Here is a 16032-nt window from a genome sequence, read left to right as displayed (position 1 = left end):
CAGAGCAGCAGGACTCTAATCTGGAGAACCGGGTTTGATTCCTCATTCTCCCACTTGAAGCCAGCTGGGTGACCTTGGGTCAGTCACAGCTTCTAAGAGCTTTCTTAGCCCCACCACCTCACAGGGTGATTATTGTGAAGATAATAATAACATACTTCGTAAACCACTCTGAGTGAGTGTTAAGTTGTCCTGAAGAACAGTATATAAATTTAATGTTGTTGTTGTTGTTGTTGTTGTTAATGGTGTCAGAAGGCAATGTTCCAAAAAGACTGGCAAGTGAAGCCTCACTGCCAGAGTAGTGAGCTGCCACCAGCCTCTTTTAACTTTCAGTTTGAGGTCAAGAGGCAGACCTCAAGCCCTCTGCATGCTAATAGGCAAAACCAACCCTACAAGGTACTACATTGTAGGCTTGATTCAAAGAAAGAATTTGGTAGCTTGTGCAAATTGGCTAAAGTGCTGGATTTGGATTGAAGCCACAACTCTTAATAACGCCGTCCCAATATAAGGGTAAGTAATTTACTAAAGAAAACTGCAAAGGCAAACAAAGGCAAAGGCTATTTAAGCTAAGCTGCATATGCTAGAAATCCCTAAATTTGTTCCAGATGTTAGCTTCAGCAAGTTTAAAAGTCGAAATGAGAGCTTTAGCACTTTGGTCCAGAGATCCAAAATACAAAGACACAAAGGTTGCTAGCACAGGAATCAACTGGTTGCCCAGCATTCAGGAGCAGGAGCAAAAGGGTCCCCCAGGAAGGTGTGCGAGAACAGGAACAGGCAGGAATAGGCTGAGAAACAATTATTTTCAGGACCAGCCACCGGCAGCTGCCCTAAACTCTTGGCCAATAAAAAGAGCCAAAAACCTCTGATGACAAGCCCAGTCATACATAGTCTGTCCTCACAGGTAAGGCGTGGGGGAGAGAACTGATCACTCTACCCCATAATGCTACAGGCTAATAAGCCAGGAGGCTGGTGCCAGCCTCCGTCAAGCTTTGTCCTTGAAAGCAGTTACAGGTTTGCACTTGTGGCTCAAAGTCTCAGGACAGTGCCGACCAGCCTGTTTCCCAAAAGGAAAAAAAGTCTTAAAAGCTTGAACCATGATGTTTAATCTAAAAAAGGACTACATGAATTTATTTACAAGCCCAGTGGAAACTGTTTTGAGCCTTCTTGCTACGTGCTTCGGCCAACCAGGCTTCTTTTCTGTTTAGTGTGCGATAACTAGTACTGTACCAGATAGCCTCTTCTTAGAAGGGATGGTCCATCCCTGAACGAATCTAGCCCTACCATATCTCTTATCTAAGTTGCCTACCCACGTTCTGTTCTTTTCCTTGACCAATGTTGATACGCATTATGTGACCTGCAGCTGTAGCATTGTTAGACCTGATATCTTTTAGTGACTTCAGAACTTATGACACTGTGACATCTAAACTGATGATACTCATTATCATATTGAAATGTGTAAAAGGTGAAGCTGAAATGGCCTCATTTATGCATTCTAGCCCAGCTGGTTTGCATCGGATGGCCATCCTAATAAACTTTGTTCTACTTTGCCAACTGCCTTGCTTTGAGATTCTTCACACTATGACATCCGAACCTTAAGGGGAAGAAGGGCTACTCTTGCCATTTGGCTCTGCAAGGGGAAAACTGCTTAATGAAAGCACTAAGGCTTCACTTATTCAGACTGTATTGTTTGTAAATTAAATGTTCCAAGTATAAACTGTCAAACAGAAAAAGCCCAGCGCAAGTTAGTACGCACTACAGCTCTTTCTGTTTACTCTTCCTTGAAACCACATTCAAGGGCGGTAAATTTCATTTGGATTTCAACAAAGGAAAACACACACATAGACACGAAATCCACCATTTCTCTAAGAAAAAATATGGTTTACAGTCAAACAACTATATTTCCTAATTCTCACATATTGTTTGTGAATATTAAAATAAAGGAAGAAAGACCATTTCAGAAAACCTATAGGAAAATTAATGGTATCAGAACTCAACCCTACTTGATATTGTTCCAACCCAGTCTTTTCACAAACCTAAGCTTAATCTTTTATAGGAAGAAATTATATTAAACCAGAAAAGATGAAAGTTATAAGGACACCATCAGGAACTGACAGAGGATATAATGGAAAAGTCAGTAAGCATTTTTTAAATGGAAAGGCAGCATACAAATATACTAAATACATTATCAGAATATGTCAGAGCAGGCGCTAACTACAATTTGCAGCTAAAATGATCCATTTCCTGGAGAAGCAGAGAGAAGCCTGAAAATGTGCTGGTCCTATCTACTAAAAACTGAGTGCTAAAGGAGGTCTGGATTGTCCTGATTTACTAGACTATAAGGAACAAATGTCTCTTGTGACCTTACTGTAGTAGCTTTCATTCTTTTACCCATGTAGATCCCCTCACCTCATGAAAAAAAACCTTCCTTCCTATAGACACCAACCAAAACTTGTCTGCAATGTGATTTTCCATGTGGAATCACTGGTATTCAGTGGGACTTCAAATCTTCTTGAAAGCCTTGTCACCTTCATCAACTGTTTGTATTTCAACTGAGAGATAGCCAAAAATGTCCTAGGTATGGAGATGTAATCCTGAGAGTCCAATTTTCACTGCATTCTGATTGGTGCCATCTCTACATGGCTAATATGGGGTCACTATCACCAAGTGAAACATGTACAAACCCTGTGGAAGTGTCTTGTTATAGCTGCTGCATTCGATCTTGTTTGTACAGTTCTGTTGTGCTTTCAACTGTGTTGCTCATTGAACGCACACACCTTAAACTAGGGCATACTGGAATCAGCCTTTGTACAGCAGCTGCGAGTAGAGCAGGACTGTATAATTGAACTGTATATGTGTTAAAAGCAAATCCCTATTCAAAACAGACAGGAAAGTCAATCCTTTAAGACTAAATTGCCCTCATATTATCTGGCAAGCCAGCAAACAGAAATACCGAAAGAATGCATTTCTAACACTTCAAACATTTGGAAAAATGCCAGCATACAAAACTAACACACAAAAAAGTATTATTTTGTTCTGTTACACAAAAATCAAACTTGCTCTTTGGGCAGAAAAAGTTTTGGACTTCGTATAGCAAGGAAAGATACTACGAAACATTCACCATATGCACATATAAGCAGAGACCTGATCTGCAATCATTCTGTTACATCATTCAATCCAGGTAAACAAATCAATTATGTTCCTTAAAAAAACATTATTATATGTTATATAACACATGAAATTAGTAAAGAAGGGTCTGGGCATGCAGATGTACTACAAAGGCAAAAAACCCCCTCTTCATTAACCAGTCAGAATCAGTGTGGGAAACCTTTCGCCAAGTCCGTCACACCATTTTTAGCCATGAGTGGTTTACGCTTACTTCCTTATGCCACTGGGGAATAAAGCCAAGGGCAGAAACAAAGCTCAGAAATTGGGCCTAAACAACTCAGCTGATATGAGGAGCAGCAAATCTATGCTGAGAGTGAAGGAAGGCTGACTTCCCACAAGCAACTGCTCAGTGGAAAAAGACAGGGGACCTCTCTCCGCACTCTCCTTTGACCTTTGAAATGTGCACGTCCAGACATGTTTCAGTTATTCAGAACTAATAATTTTATGCATTTCATCTTCATTCACTCACCTCTTTTCAAATTAACAGATGTCCCATTCAAAACTTACTCACTCTGTGTATTTTGCATCAGTATGCAAATACAAATATAAGCAGTGGACTTCAGAACACTAGCTTGTTTATGAAATCATCTTTGACAAGGCAAGAAAAGAAGGCTAATTTGTGCCCCTTTTTTTTTTTTTTAAAAAAAAGAGGAATATGGTGTTTTGCCCCCTTTATGTGACCTGTGTATTACTGCCTCCCTGATTTCCTTAGTGTTCCCAAAAGGTTTTGCTGCCACCGAAGGCTCTTTCCTCAGTTCTTTCAGTTTGACTTATAATATAAAGACATCTTTGCTATAGGTAATAGTAGTATGACAGTACAGGTAGCACATAGCAGTGACTGCAAGGTAAAAAAGGGATCCTTTATTCTAGATAAAACAGGTGTTTTACTTAACCAGAAACAGAGTTTATTTATAAATCTTTACATATGTGTAAAGGTCTCAGTCATTTATAAACATATTAGTTTCAGAACGGTTCATAAGCTTGGTGGTTTCAAATTAGGTCTAGATCTTTAAATGTTCCTCCACAGACCCAGTCACAAAGACTGACTTTCCAAGCAGTTGCCACTTAAGCTAAAAATATCCCCAAAGAGAAGAACATGGAAGTCTTTGACTTAGTCCCCCCAGAAGTTCACTTGCCACACAGGCTGATTTCATCCACAAGGTAAAAACCACAAACCTCTTCCCTCAATGCCTCGCTCTCTCCCCCTCACCCACACAGACTGACTGACCACTTTCCCTCAGCACTCTGACTAATCTGCAGTTCACTCTGTGTCCTAAGATATAGCTACTGTCCAATCGCAGGCTGCAGCACGCTTCACTCGCCCATCCAGCCTCCCTCCTTCTTTCCTCAGAGGCCTGCATTTTTAACTACAGTAAACATACATCAGCAGAAATAAAACTCACAATCTATTTACAAGGCAAAACATTACAAGGATTTTCTGTGTTTAAAAAGAACATTTCTAAATTTAAGCCAGTTCATTACTATAATAGGTGCTAAATCACAAAAACAAAAACTTCCTGAATTAAGGCAATTTTGGGCCCAATCTTATGCATGACTACTTAGAAGTTCTACTACATTAAAGAGGCACATTTACCTTTGAATGCAGCCTTAGCCTTAGTCAGGGGGTTTAATTCACTTATATTTTGGCTTAACTGGTTTGAGATTAAAAGTGACAGGTACTGTATTAGAAAGTGCAATGCAACACTTATTCAAACGTTTACTGGGGTGCACCCAACCATCTCTGAACTTTGCAGAGGAGGACTTTCCCAATTCCCCCTTCCATTGCAGTCCTCTGAATGCCCAAATAGCGTCCTGGAGGAGGAGGTGGCGCTGCTAGAAATTGCTACTTGACATTAAGAGTTGACATTAAGTCTTCAGCACTACAAGGTTGGAACTACACCACTGTTTTCAGCCATTTTGTGATGCTATCAGAGAAAGAACAGATGCTTCTTACTGTCATTTCAACTCACATGTACAGTTTAAAAAAAACACCCGGTCATATGAAAGCAATTCTCAATACAAAACTGTGGCCAGCCAGCAAACCACAGATTCTAAGTACGGTCTTACCGGAACTTCAAAACTTTCCTGCGTATCATCTAGCATCTGGATTTTGATAGAAGTAAGTTTTCCTGTAGGTGTCGCAGGCAGTTTTTGTCCATGTTCCAAAGTACTTATCCCAGCATTCTCCTGAACTCCTAACCGGGATCCTGCAGTTGATCTCTGCTCCACTTCACCCATGTTTAAAGAAACAAGTTTCTATACCTAATAAGAGAGGGAAAAGACAAACATGAGGCCCTATCACTTAAAGTTATTCAAAGAAATCAATATGCATAGAAACTTACTTTATTTATGTACCATGTTTATATTCTGACGTTTAGTTCAGAGTTCTATGACAAACGACACAACCTAATATTATCATCCATACAAGTTAACAGCAAAACTAATCCTATCAGCAGCAATTAAACTGCAACAGCAGGCCAAGAAAAGACAACAGCATAAAAATAGCCCAGTCAGTTAACAGCTTTGACAACAGTTCTACACCCAATGACTAAAGTTGAATACAGAAAGTAGGAGTGTGGTTATCTGTGAAGAAGGAATTCCAAAATTTATCTCACCTTGTAACTACTACTTTATGGTCACTGGGTTGAATCTAAAATTCATTTTCTTCCAACAGAAAGAAGGGTGTTTTGACAAGCCTCTATTTCTCACTGTAGATTCCCAATTCAACCCACATGATGTTCTTGAGGATCCTGTCTTATTCCTTTTCCTCTAGCTAAAGTGTACCCAATTTGCCCCAAGTACTGCATTTTACAAGCCTATTTGAACCACCTGGTATACTACTTCTCTTTTGATTCTCAGAATAGGATTCAATCCTATGGAAAGTTACTCCATAGGTCACAAATTTTAGATACATTGCATCTATCAATCCCAATCCAAGAGATAATATGGTGTAAACACCACCTTAGACCAACTAAAATCACTAACAATATATTTTGGACAAACCTACTTAAAATATGGGATCATTATAAATCTAAATTAATTCCCAAGATACCACGTTATTCAACTATACTCATGCAAAAATGGTTCCCACTGGGTTGTAATATAATTAATCGCAAACAATGGGAATTCCTATACAGCATAAAACTATGTGATATATCATCCCAAAACGGAATTTTAACAAAAAATGAACTGGAATTAAAATTACATACTACCATTCCATGGTTTTCATATTTACAACTGGCAAATATGGCAAATAAAATATGTTTGAAAGACATCATATCAACTCCAAAAACTCAATTTGAAGATCTCTTGGAATATAAAAATAACCAAAGAAGAAGACTAATCTCTAAAATCTACAAATCTATCATAACCCACCAAAAACCAAAATACTATGCCTACCAAAATAAATGGCAACAAGATTGTAATGCCCAAATTTCTCCAGATCAGTGGAAAGAAATTTGGTCCTCCTCGACATTGAAATCCAAAGCAATAAATATCAAACTTCAATCATTTAAAATTCTCACTCGTTGGTACCTAACCCCAAAGAAACTATCAGTCATAACCTCTAACTATTCGCCTATGTGCTGGAAAAATTGTGGCAGTATAGGCACATTTGCTCACCTTTGGTGGCAATGCCCCAAAATAAATGCAATCTGGGTAGAAATACTAAAACAGATAAAACTAATAACGAACTGTGAAATACCACTGGATCCTCTTCTAATCTTTTTAAACCTTTGGCAAAATCACGACATACCATCCTCACAGAAAGAGTTAATCAACAACCTACTAACTATAGCAAAATCTTTAATTGCTTACTTTTGGAAAAAACAAACACCCCCACCAATCTCCCACTGGCTCTCAAGAGTATGGGATCAACTTATCATAGATAAAATATCAGATAATTTAACCAACACATCACACAGATCCAACTTTTATGAAAAATGGTGGCATTTCTTAGACTACATTGACAGAATGGAAGCAAATCCTCCAAATCGTTTATATCAGAAAATACTAGATAGTTAGTTATAAGCTAAGTTGCTTCAAGAAACTCTGTATAACATTTGTAACTGTAATGACTGCAATTAATAGCATTCTGTTGTCAATTTTTCTATGTAAAATATCTTATTGTTACTTTCATACCTTACCTTTTGTATTTACTGTTTATGTTTTAATAGTTGAGGTTGTTTATTGTTATGTTGATAAATAAAAACTGTTATTAAAAAAAAAGTTACTCCAGTCTATAGACTTCAATGGACTTAGACTGGAGTAACTCACCACAGGATTGCACTGTACAATATGCGGATATTACATTAAATTTCAAAATAAATCATTTAATCTACCCCTTGTACTTAAAAACCAAGAAAGATCAAGAAAAGAAACCAGAGACTTTCAAGATACTGAAAGACAGAGATCTGTATTACCCAAATGAATACTGTAACTCCTTGCACTCTACAATCTCACACTTCCTCCATCCTCCCCATAAAGGACAACTCTTAAGATGGAGAAAACCATGACCTCTAGGATTTTACATGACTTTAGTGTTTTCTATTTATTTCTATGTAAAATATATTTATTTAGGAGTGCTAAAAGTGGCTATTACTTTTGCTATTTTATTATGTCCTAAGATACAGTTGCTGCTATAGTAAAAGCACCAGCAATATTGATCTGTGATTCCAGAGCTAGATATGAACCATTCAAAAGGAGAATTCAGAAAGACCCTTGGGGTTCCACAGAAGTTTCCTTGCTGAGTAGATTATAGTGAATAAACTTGTATAACAGACAAAATATTCATCACTACTGATCTTCCCCTGAAATGCACATTCACTTAAGATTAGGTATAAGTTGGTTCATATGGAGACAGCATCCTTTTTGAACTGAATATATGCCCTAAAACAGCCCTCAGAAACCTGTGAAATACAGATAGTGCTAGGGTAGAAACATTTATGTGGAAAAGTTTCCCTGAAGAGAAACTGAAAGACATCATAATGCCAACCCACCAGCTCAATACTACCTTTGAACATGTTTGGTCAAAGATGTCTGCCCTGAGCTACAGCCTAACACCACAAACATGCAGAACCCCAAGACATTTCATCTCATTTTCAAAAATCTTTGACAGAGTTTTGCATCATCATAAACAGATAAATTACTAATGTGGAAAAGTAAAGGCTGCATGTTAGTTTCAGATTTTACATTTATATACAACAATTTCTGCTGGACTATTGAATGAAGCTGGTAAAACCCAAAGTGAAGGAGTAAAATACTTGATTGTTTTATTTGTGGCACTGAATAAAGAACTCAGTGAAAAATGACTGTCCTTTCAGACCAGCAGTAGACAACCGAGAAAACCTCACTGCTTCAGGGAGCTTGTAAACCAAACACCTGGGTAGACATTATTTTTAACCGCCAGACTGTTTGAAGAGAGATATTAAGAGATAAAACAATTAAAACAGGAGATACCATAAATTTATCTCTCCTTATTCTGACAGAGGGTTTAACTTCTCAGGGAAAGCAGAGATTGATCACCTGTTCAAACAACCATCAGATCTGTACTAAAAAAAAAAAATTTTTTTAAACAAAGATTCTGGAAAAGTATTCTACAGGCTGTGTAGCTAGAACTGGAAAACATTATATGCCCTTTCTGTCTGAACCTGGAATACAGGTGGCACAGTTAACTTTCTTCCTTCAGAAGCTATGCCAAAATTTTATGTTTTAGGTATGACATATAAAGGGAAATAAGTGCACAGAGCATTAGACTCCGATCAACCTCAAATCCCTATTAACTCATAAAGTTCACAGGATGACCACCGGCCCCTCACTTACTCAATTTAACCTACTGTACAGGGTTGTTTTGAGAACAAAAGTGGGGGGTTCACATTTGACCAGCCTATATCATACCACAGGGACAGGACAGATGTACGAGCAAGCTCCTTCCTTGAACTCTACCACAGAAATGCAAAAAAGCAAAGATATGAGTCATTCACAAACCCATTTTCCTCACTTCTCCACATCATAAAGAAGCCATTCTTACAGCTCACATTAAGATAAAAGTGTGGAAGGCTTTAGAAAACAAGGAGAGCTCTTCAAAACTGTGCCTGGAAGACATGATTCACCAGGGAATCAGAGTACTGTTGTAAAATATGCCGTGACTCACCTTGCCAAGAGGCAGGTCACCCTAATTCTGCACCAAATGAAGCCTCCAAAAAGTCATCAAAAGCAGTCCCACACGGCATGCATTAGGGAGGTTCAGACTCAAGGTTACAAAGATATGAATAATGAAGCACAAAGGCGGAAGACTGAGGCAAGAGATCCTGCAAATTACTCCCCAACAGAAAGCGCAATAATTAGTACAAGGACTCAAAAAGCGTTTAGATCTTACTCAGTCCAAAAGAAATATAAAAGCTTGCCCAAACTGGGATCTGGGCCATCCATGGATTCTGGGTCATATTCCTGACCCACAAAGCAGAAAGAAGGTGGCATGCACAAAAACACGGCACTGCTAGCCACTTCACTCTACCCCGATGACTTTCTGCAGGACACAGAACCATCTGCTCTAAACCCCCTAAACCTGTCAATATCAGCCAACACACAAACTGTATACTTTCTTTAGGGAGCAGCTGCTAACACGTTCTGAAGTGCCAAAAGGTTGCAAAAACAGGCGCTTCACATCAGAGAGTACAGGGGCCTCGCCAACCCAGTTGGTAAATTCTGTCACAAAAATGAATAAAGGCATCAAACGTGTGGCTCCTGGGGCCTCTGTTTCCTCCAAACCCTCTTCCCTCCGCAAGAGAGCGCTGTCTCTCTCACCAATGGGTCATGTGGTGGGTTAAAGCGGCTCACATGGTGGACTATCCCAGCTCCCGCTGCTTAGCATTGTAGAAGGGGGGAGGTCAATATCCTTATTAGGGGGCATCCAAGACAACTGGGGGCACCATGCAGACCCTCAGCTATTGAGTGGCAAGCAGACCCCAATGCCAGGAAGTGACATTATCCCACTTGCCTGTGCAAGATTCGGCTAAATGCCCAGTAGCAGTGTGCCTAAACAGCACTGCACCCACAGTACCCTGTGTTTGAAACACTCTGTTAATGCCCTTACCCCCCCCTCCTCTTTAATGGCAGGGATATTTTTGCAACCCGCTACAGGAGCCGCTGCTGGTTTCTCTCTCCTGTAAAACACGCGGCCTTTCCTCCCTGCCTGTCAAAATGAAAGACGTTTCATAATGACAAGAATGTTGCTGGTTCAAGGATAAGAGTATTGTAAATGGATTTATGTAAAAACTGAAGACCAAAGGAGTCATAATGATGAAAGGGTTTGTGATGTAATTGAAAGACTATGCATATGGCGGGAATCAGCGATCAGAGGAAACTAGTGGCAGACATCCAAGCCATGCTAAGTGAAGGGAGCCCTTATCTATGCAAAAGACAGCTGGGAAATAGATAAGGAACCAAAATGTATCAACTGGGCTGGTGTCTCCACTCATCATTGTAGAAGCAAACGTGGACGTCTTGACAGATTTGTCTTTATGAACAAAATTAATGCACTCTTGGGGGCGAGGAGGCTTTGTACAGCAAGTTTGGAATAGCAGAAAGAGCTTCAACTCGCACGATTCCTTATTTGGGAGTCCAGAGGCTTTCATAAACACTGGCCAGCTGCGCAGAATATAAATTATTTAAGAAATGTAACTAATCTTAAAACCATAACATTTAGCAAAGTATCTAGGACCTGATAAATATTAGGATGAATTCAGGGGAAAATCACAAACTTATTTTAAGATTTATCAGTGGTGGAAATCAAGACTAATTTTTAGCTAATCAAGAAACCAAGATTTTCAGTTCCTGGTTTCACCTCTCCCCTGAAATACATGAATTACATTTATCATCATTACATTTGCTGCTTTGTCTAAATCGCATCTTGAATACCAACAGAACTGATTCCTGTTAGAGTTCACTTCATCAGATACAATTTTTGTCTACAGTTTTTAACGTTTAGCTGTTTGTATTCCAATTTTGCCCAAAAACTACCAAGTTAACAATGCAGAGTAAAGACTGAAATATACCATGTTTTTGACATAAAAAGTAAGAGCATTAAAACTATATCTGGCATCTGCACAAAAAGTAGCGATTAATTAAATTGGAATTTTGGTGGGAAATATAGATTCCCGGATCACCTCAAACATAAGCAGTTCTCATACAGTTCTCACGTTGCAGCATTTCTGTCATGGACCACCCAGGTTTAGCACGGGAAGATGAGCCCTTCTTGGAGGGAGAAGACAACCTCCTCCCAAACCATGTCATGGCAGACCGTCCCAATGAGATGGACTCTCCAGCACCTCTCCAAAGGGACCCTGAGCTAGCACTGGCACTGCCCTCTGAGCCAGCAGGGCCCTCAAACCTGAAGGCCTCAGCATGGACCTCCCCACGTCCAGACCCATCGTGGGGTCTTGAAGCACTCCAAGAGCAAAGGAGGTGAAGGGCTAGGGGTGAGACATGGACCAGGCACAGGAATGTGCACCTGGTAGCCCAAGGTCTCCCCTCTTCTAAGAAAATGCTAGGAGAGACCAATGAGTCACTACAAGAGCTGGGCCTTCATACTCCTCTTGAGTAAAGGAGGTGACTCAGTTTGTTGGGAAGAGACTGATGTGAGACCAAACAGCACCAGTAGGGAAACTCTCTATATAAGGCTGCAGAGAGGCTGTATCCAGCATTGGGTCGGGTCCACTCGTCTATAATCTTGCTGATAATCCTACCACTTTGCCTGACCTGCTTGTTGTTAAGTGCTTGGACCCCTTGCTGTCTGAACCTTGAACAGGTATTTGGAATAGATTACCTGACCCTGGACTTGGACTTTGGACTGTAACCCTAAAATACTTGCTGTGGGACCTGTTGTTGCCAAGGATTTGCATCCAGCCTGCTAACCAGGACAATTTCTGAGTATTACACCACAACATCTGCATTATTTGAAGGGGCTACAGACATAGACAAGCTTCAGGTCCGTTACAAATCAGATATTGCAAAGAAACTTTCAGATTTTGGACCAGTCAATCTCCCTCAACCTAAACTACCAAACAGGGTTGTTGTTGTTTTGACAATAAATTGGAGGGAGAATTATGTAAACCACTGTGGATCCTCAAATTTAAGTATAAATATCTAAATTAATTAAAGCTTTGAGATATCCCTCTGCTTCAAAGGCAACACAGAATCCAATACAATGACGTATGCAAAAGTAAAGAATAAGTACCCTCTAAAGTAAACCTTTCAGCTTGGCATTTATACGAAATGTCTTTTAATACAATTAACTAAACCGCAAGTTCGTGTGATCTTTTGTGCAGGCATTTTATATAAATAAAACTGTTGTACCAGCTGGAAGCTTTTGTTCTCACTCACCCACATAACCTTTTAATGTGAAAGCCCAGCAAGACATGTATAAAAAGCAAAAGAATCCAATTTCTTTTCAGGCTTCTACGAAAGAACTGTGGAAGTATCCGGACAGGCATACCTAGTCCTCAAATTCCCTTGAGACATCAGTGTTAAAAAGAGCACAACAGAAACAACCCAAGTCAAAACCATCAAATGGGAGACAGAATTCTACTGACTCGGTTGCGAAGCCCTACAGTGCTGGAAAAGCCGTCTCAAGCATCTCTCAACAGGTGGCTTCAGGCATCTCTAAACAGATGGCTCATCTCAAGGGTTTAAACCTCTGAAAGGGATTATAGCTTGGTCAATCAGTAAGGTGGACACATGGCCATCTTTCAGTTCTGTAGAGCAGTCACTTGGGCAGCTACTACATGCCATTACAAAATGGACTCCTATGCAGTGGCCAGCGAGACTTTTGGGTGGTAGGTCCTTGAACAGGTGGTCAAACATTAACAGAGATAGAGGGCTGCCTACCCGTCTTAGCGGAAGCTCTGAAACATCCCAAGAGCCAGGATGTCCTCCTCTCCTCAAATGAGAAAGGAACTCTGAGCTTACCATGAAGGTTCCTTCTGTTCGAGGCAGAAAACATCCCAGACCCTCTCTCGCTTAAGGAATTCTGGTCACTCACACAGGACAATGGGCCTCTTGTCACATGTTTCAACCTTCCTTTTCTGCTGCCTCAGTTATTGGTACTGAAACAAGCAATGGCACACTTTCTAGTTTTCTGATAAAGTTCTAGAAGCCTCTGAACTAAAGAAGAGGGGCACCCATCTCCTCAAGAGAGGAAAGAATGGCCTAATATCTTGTTTCCAGGGATTATGGGAGGAGTATCCAAGCTTCAGGATGCCCTCCTCTCATCAAATGGAAAGGGGCTTCTCCTCCCTCCTGCACCAATGGGAAAAGTTAGCAGGATCCAATCCAAAATTAACAGCCATTTGGTTAAAGTTGTACAAGTTTGGGAGCTTTATCAAGTATTATGGCTGCAGTACAGGGGAAAGAAACACGCCTGGTTTGTTCTGCTCACATACCTGAAACAAGTTTCTCATATTGCATTTTTTTGTGACAGCTTCAGATTTCAAAGCGACTGTATTGATCTGAGGGGAATGGAATTGCTATCATTAAAAAAGTCAAGGCAAGCCTGCTGTCAATTTTAAAGGCTTAATTTTGGTTAGTCAGCTTAGTTACATATCACATAACTCAAAACTGTAATTTTCATTCCAAATGTTGTGCTAAAATTCTTGAACTGGACAAGAGGTGACAACAATGGAATGTTTAAGAGAGAAAGCTAATCCAAATTAGGTGGCATACCACCAATATTCTATTCTGAATTTATCAGGTTGCAAACACAAGTTCTAGTGAAAAAAATCTCCCAAACTGCTGTCCTTACATCAGCAGCATACGCAGTTGTTATTCTCTTTCACTGACATCAACAGTATTTTCCCCTGCTCTCCTGCCCTATAGTACTGTCTAACGTCTCTAAGAAAATCATTCTCTTTTGCTCAAAGGATGAAACAGAGAATGTATTTATATTGACTATTTGGCACAGATACATACTACAACTCTTACAACTTTGCTCCACTTTACAAACCAAAAGTAACAAAGCAACTTTCTTTTGCTTCAGGCTGGCAGCTAAGCATGCATCATGGCTTGGCACAACAGACCAAAAGTTTACCTCTCTCAAAGGCTATACCTTGCTCTAGATTTGAAGCAATCCAAGGCAGGTTTAAGAACTACAGTCCTAATAGTCTGAGGGAACAAAAAACAATGTATTGATTGGCTCTGAGTTTCACAACAGTGTAAAATTCTAGTAAAAAAATTAAACATAACACTCCTTAGAGCAGTAGTTTATTAATGTTTACATCTTTTATTGATACAGGCAAGCAATGGGATGAACTGAATGACCCAGCCTGGCTATTTAATAACTTATGGCAAATTTATACTCCATCTTGCAATAAAGATTCAAAGAACTAAGTTATTCAAGCTCTGATCTATTGCTAAAACATACAAAATGTTGAAACTTCCCCCATATCCAAGAAATAATTATTTATAAAATGAAGAGCAAGATTTGGGTGCCATAATGCCTTACAGACCAGCTAGATTACCAAGGTATGAACTTTCAAGAGTCAAAACTCCCTTCATCAGATATGAGGAATGGGAAAAAAAGATTTTTTAAAAAATCTAAACAGAGGGGCATTGTAAATCAGAGTGTCAGGAATCTAGCTATAATAGATGCTGCAATTAGCTCAACAGAGCAGGGGTGTGAAGTGCAGAAAATTAGCATCTGTAATGCAAGAAAAATCCTATGTTCCAATTTAAGATTGGGGATCCATTGTTCTAAATTTGCAAATAAACTCAATTTCAGCAATCTCACATTGTAATTTTCTTTTCAAGTTTCTCTGAGAACTGATATTCTTAAATCAGCAATAGAATGTCCTGGGGAATTAAAATGTTCTCTCGCTGTTTTTTTTTAATTTTTAATTTTTGAGTTTTTTCAACAGTTAACAAACATAACAAATATAACACTTACAACAACTATAATAATTGCAGGAAGTTTAAGTGGAAACCTGGAGTTTGAGACATTTACGGTGTGAATTGTACAAAAGCTAAAAACAATTTCTACAACAATTATACTGTAATAAATGGTTACTAATAAATTGCTATGACCTTAAGGTTATCAGGCAGTGACTGTAGTATTTTATCATTTTGTTGCATAAATTCTAAGAAAGGTTGCCATTTTTTAAAAAAATCTGAACTGAAATCGGGATTTTCTATCAGAGAAATGTGTTCTGTTATCTTATTCATAGTTAGATAGTCCCATAGTTTATTAAACCAGGATTGGATAGATGGTAAGGTTTTTGACTTCAAAGATTTTGTAAGGATTGCTTTAGCTGCAACAAGTGAATCTTTGGGATACTGGGATCTTCCCATAAGTTGAGGAGGACAATTTTGGGGCACTGAGGAACATTTTAGTTCGTGATTTTGAATATCATCATTAGTATTTTAGACCAAAATTGGGATATTATAGGGCATGTCCACCAACAGTGGAAGTAGGAACTTATCTGATTACAGCCTCGCCAACAATGGGGATCATACGATGAATTAATATGATGCAGTTTAAGGGGAGTGAAATACCATCTGTATAGAATTTTGCGGAATGAGGTTTGAATATTAATTGCTTTGGTTGTGCAGATTTTGGAGGACCAGATCTTGGCCCGTTGTGAATCAGAAATTGTAGAAGCACATGCTAGTTGCCATGTAGTCTGGTATCTAGATTTCTTTGTCCAAAAACAGGAACATAAAAATTTATAAAGAAAAGAGATAAGCTCTTTTTCTGTATTAGTTTGCAAGACTAAAAGTCTCTCGAAATCAGTGTATTTTCTTTTTATATGGGTCTGTAGTAGTTGACTATTCACTAGATGATTCACTTGCATATATTCAAACCATGGTAATTTGTAGGTG

General features: G+C 39.2%; 1 protein-coding gene across 6 annotated transcripts in view; it reads right to left on the bottom strand.

Moving 5' to 3' along the window:
• Positions 1–16032, bottom strand: part of FARP1 (FERM, ARH/RhoGEF and pleckstrin domain protein 1) — a 245227-nt gene that overhangs the window by 201937 nt on the left and 27258 nt on the right. For all 6 annotated transcript variants that reach the window (XM_054974922.1, XM_054974926.1, XM_054974923.1 and 3 more), the window contains exon 2: positions 5230–5424. In XM_054974922.1, the coding sequence (XP_054830897.1) occupies positions 5230–5400 (171 nt within the window). In that variant the 5' untranslated portion in view covers positions 5401–5424. The remainder of the gene's footprint in view (positions 1–5229; positions 5425–16032) is intronic.

Source organism: Eublepharis macularius, chromosome 3, assembly GCF_028583425.1.
Source record: "Eublepharis macularius isolate TG4126 chromosome 3, MPM_Emac_v1.0, whole genome shotgun sequence".
In the NCBI taxonomy this organism is placed as follows: domain Eukaryota; kingdom Metazoa; phylum Chordata; class Lepidosauria; order Squamata; family Eublepharidae; genus Eublepharis; species Eublepharis macularius.
The sequence above is the reverse complement of the archived record's forward strand: the minus strand, read 5'-3'. Positions and strand labels throughout refer to the sequence as shown.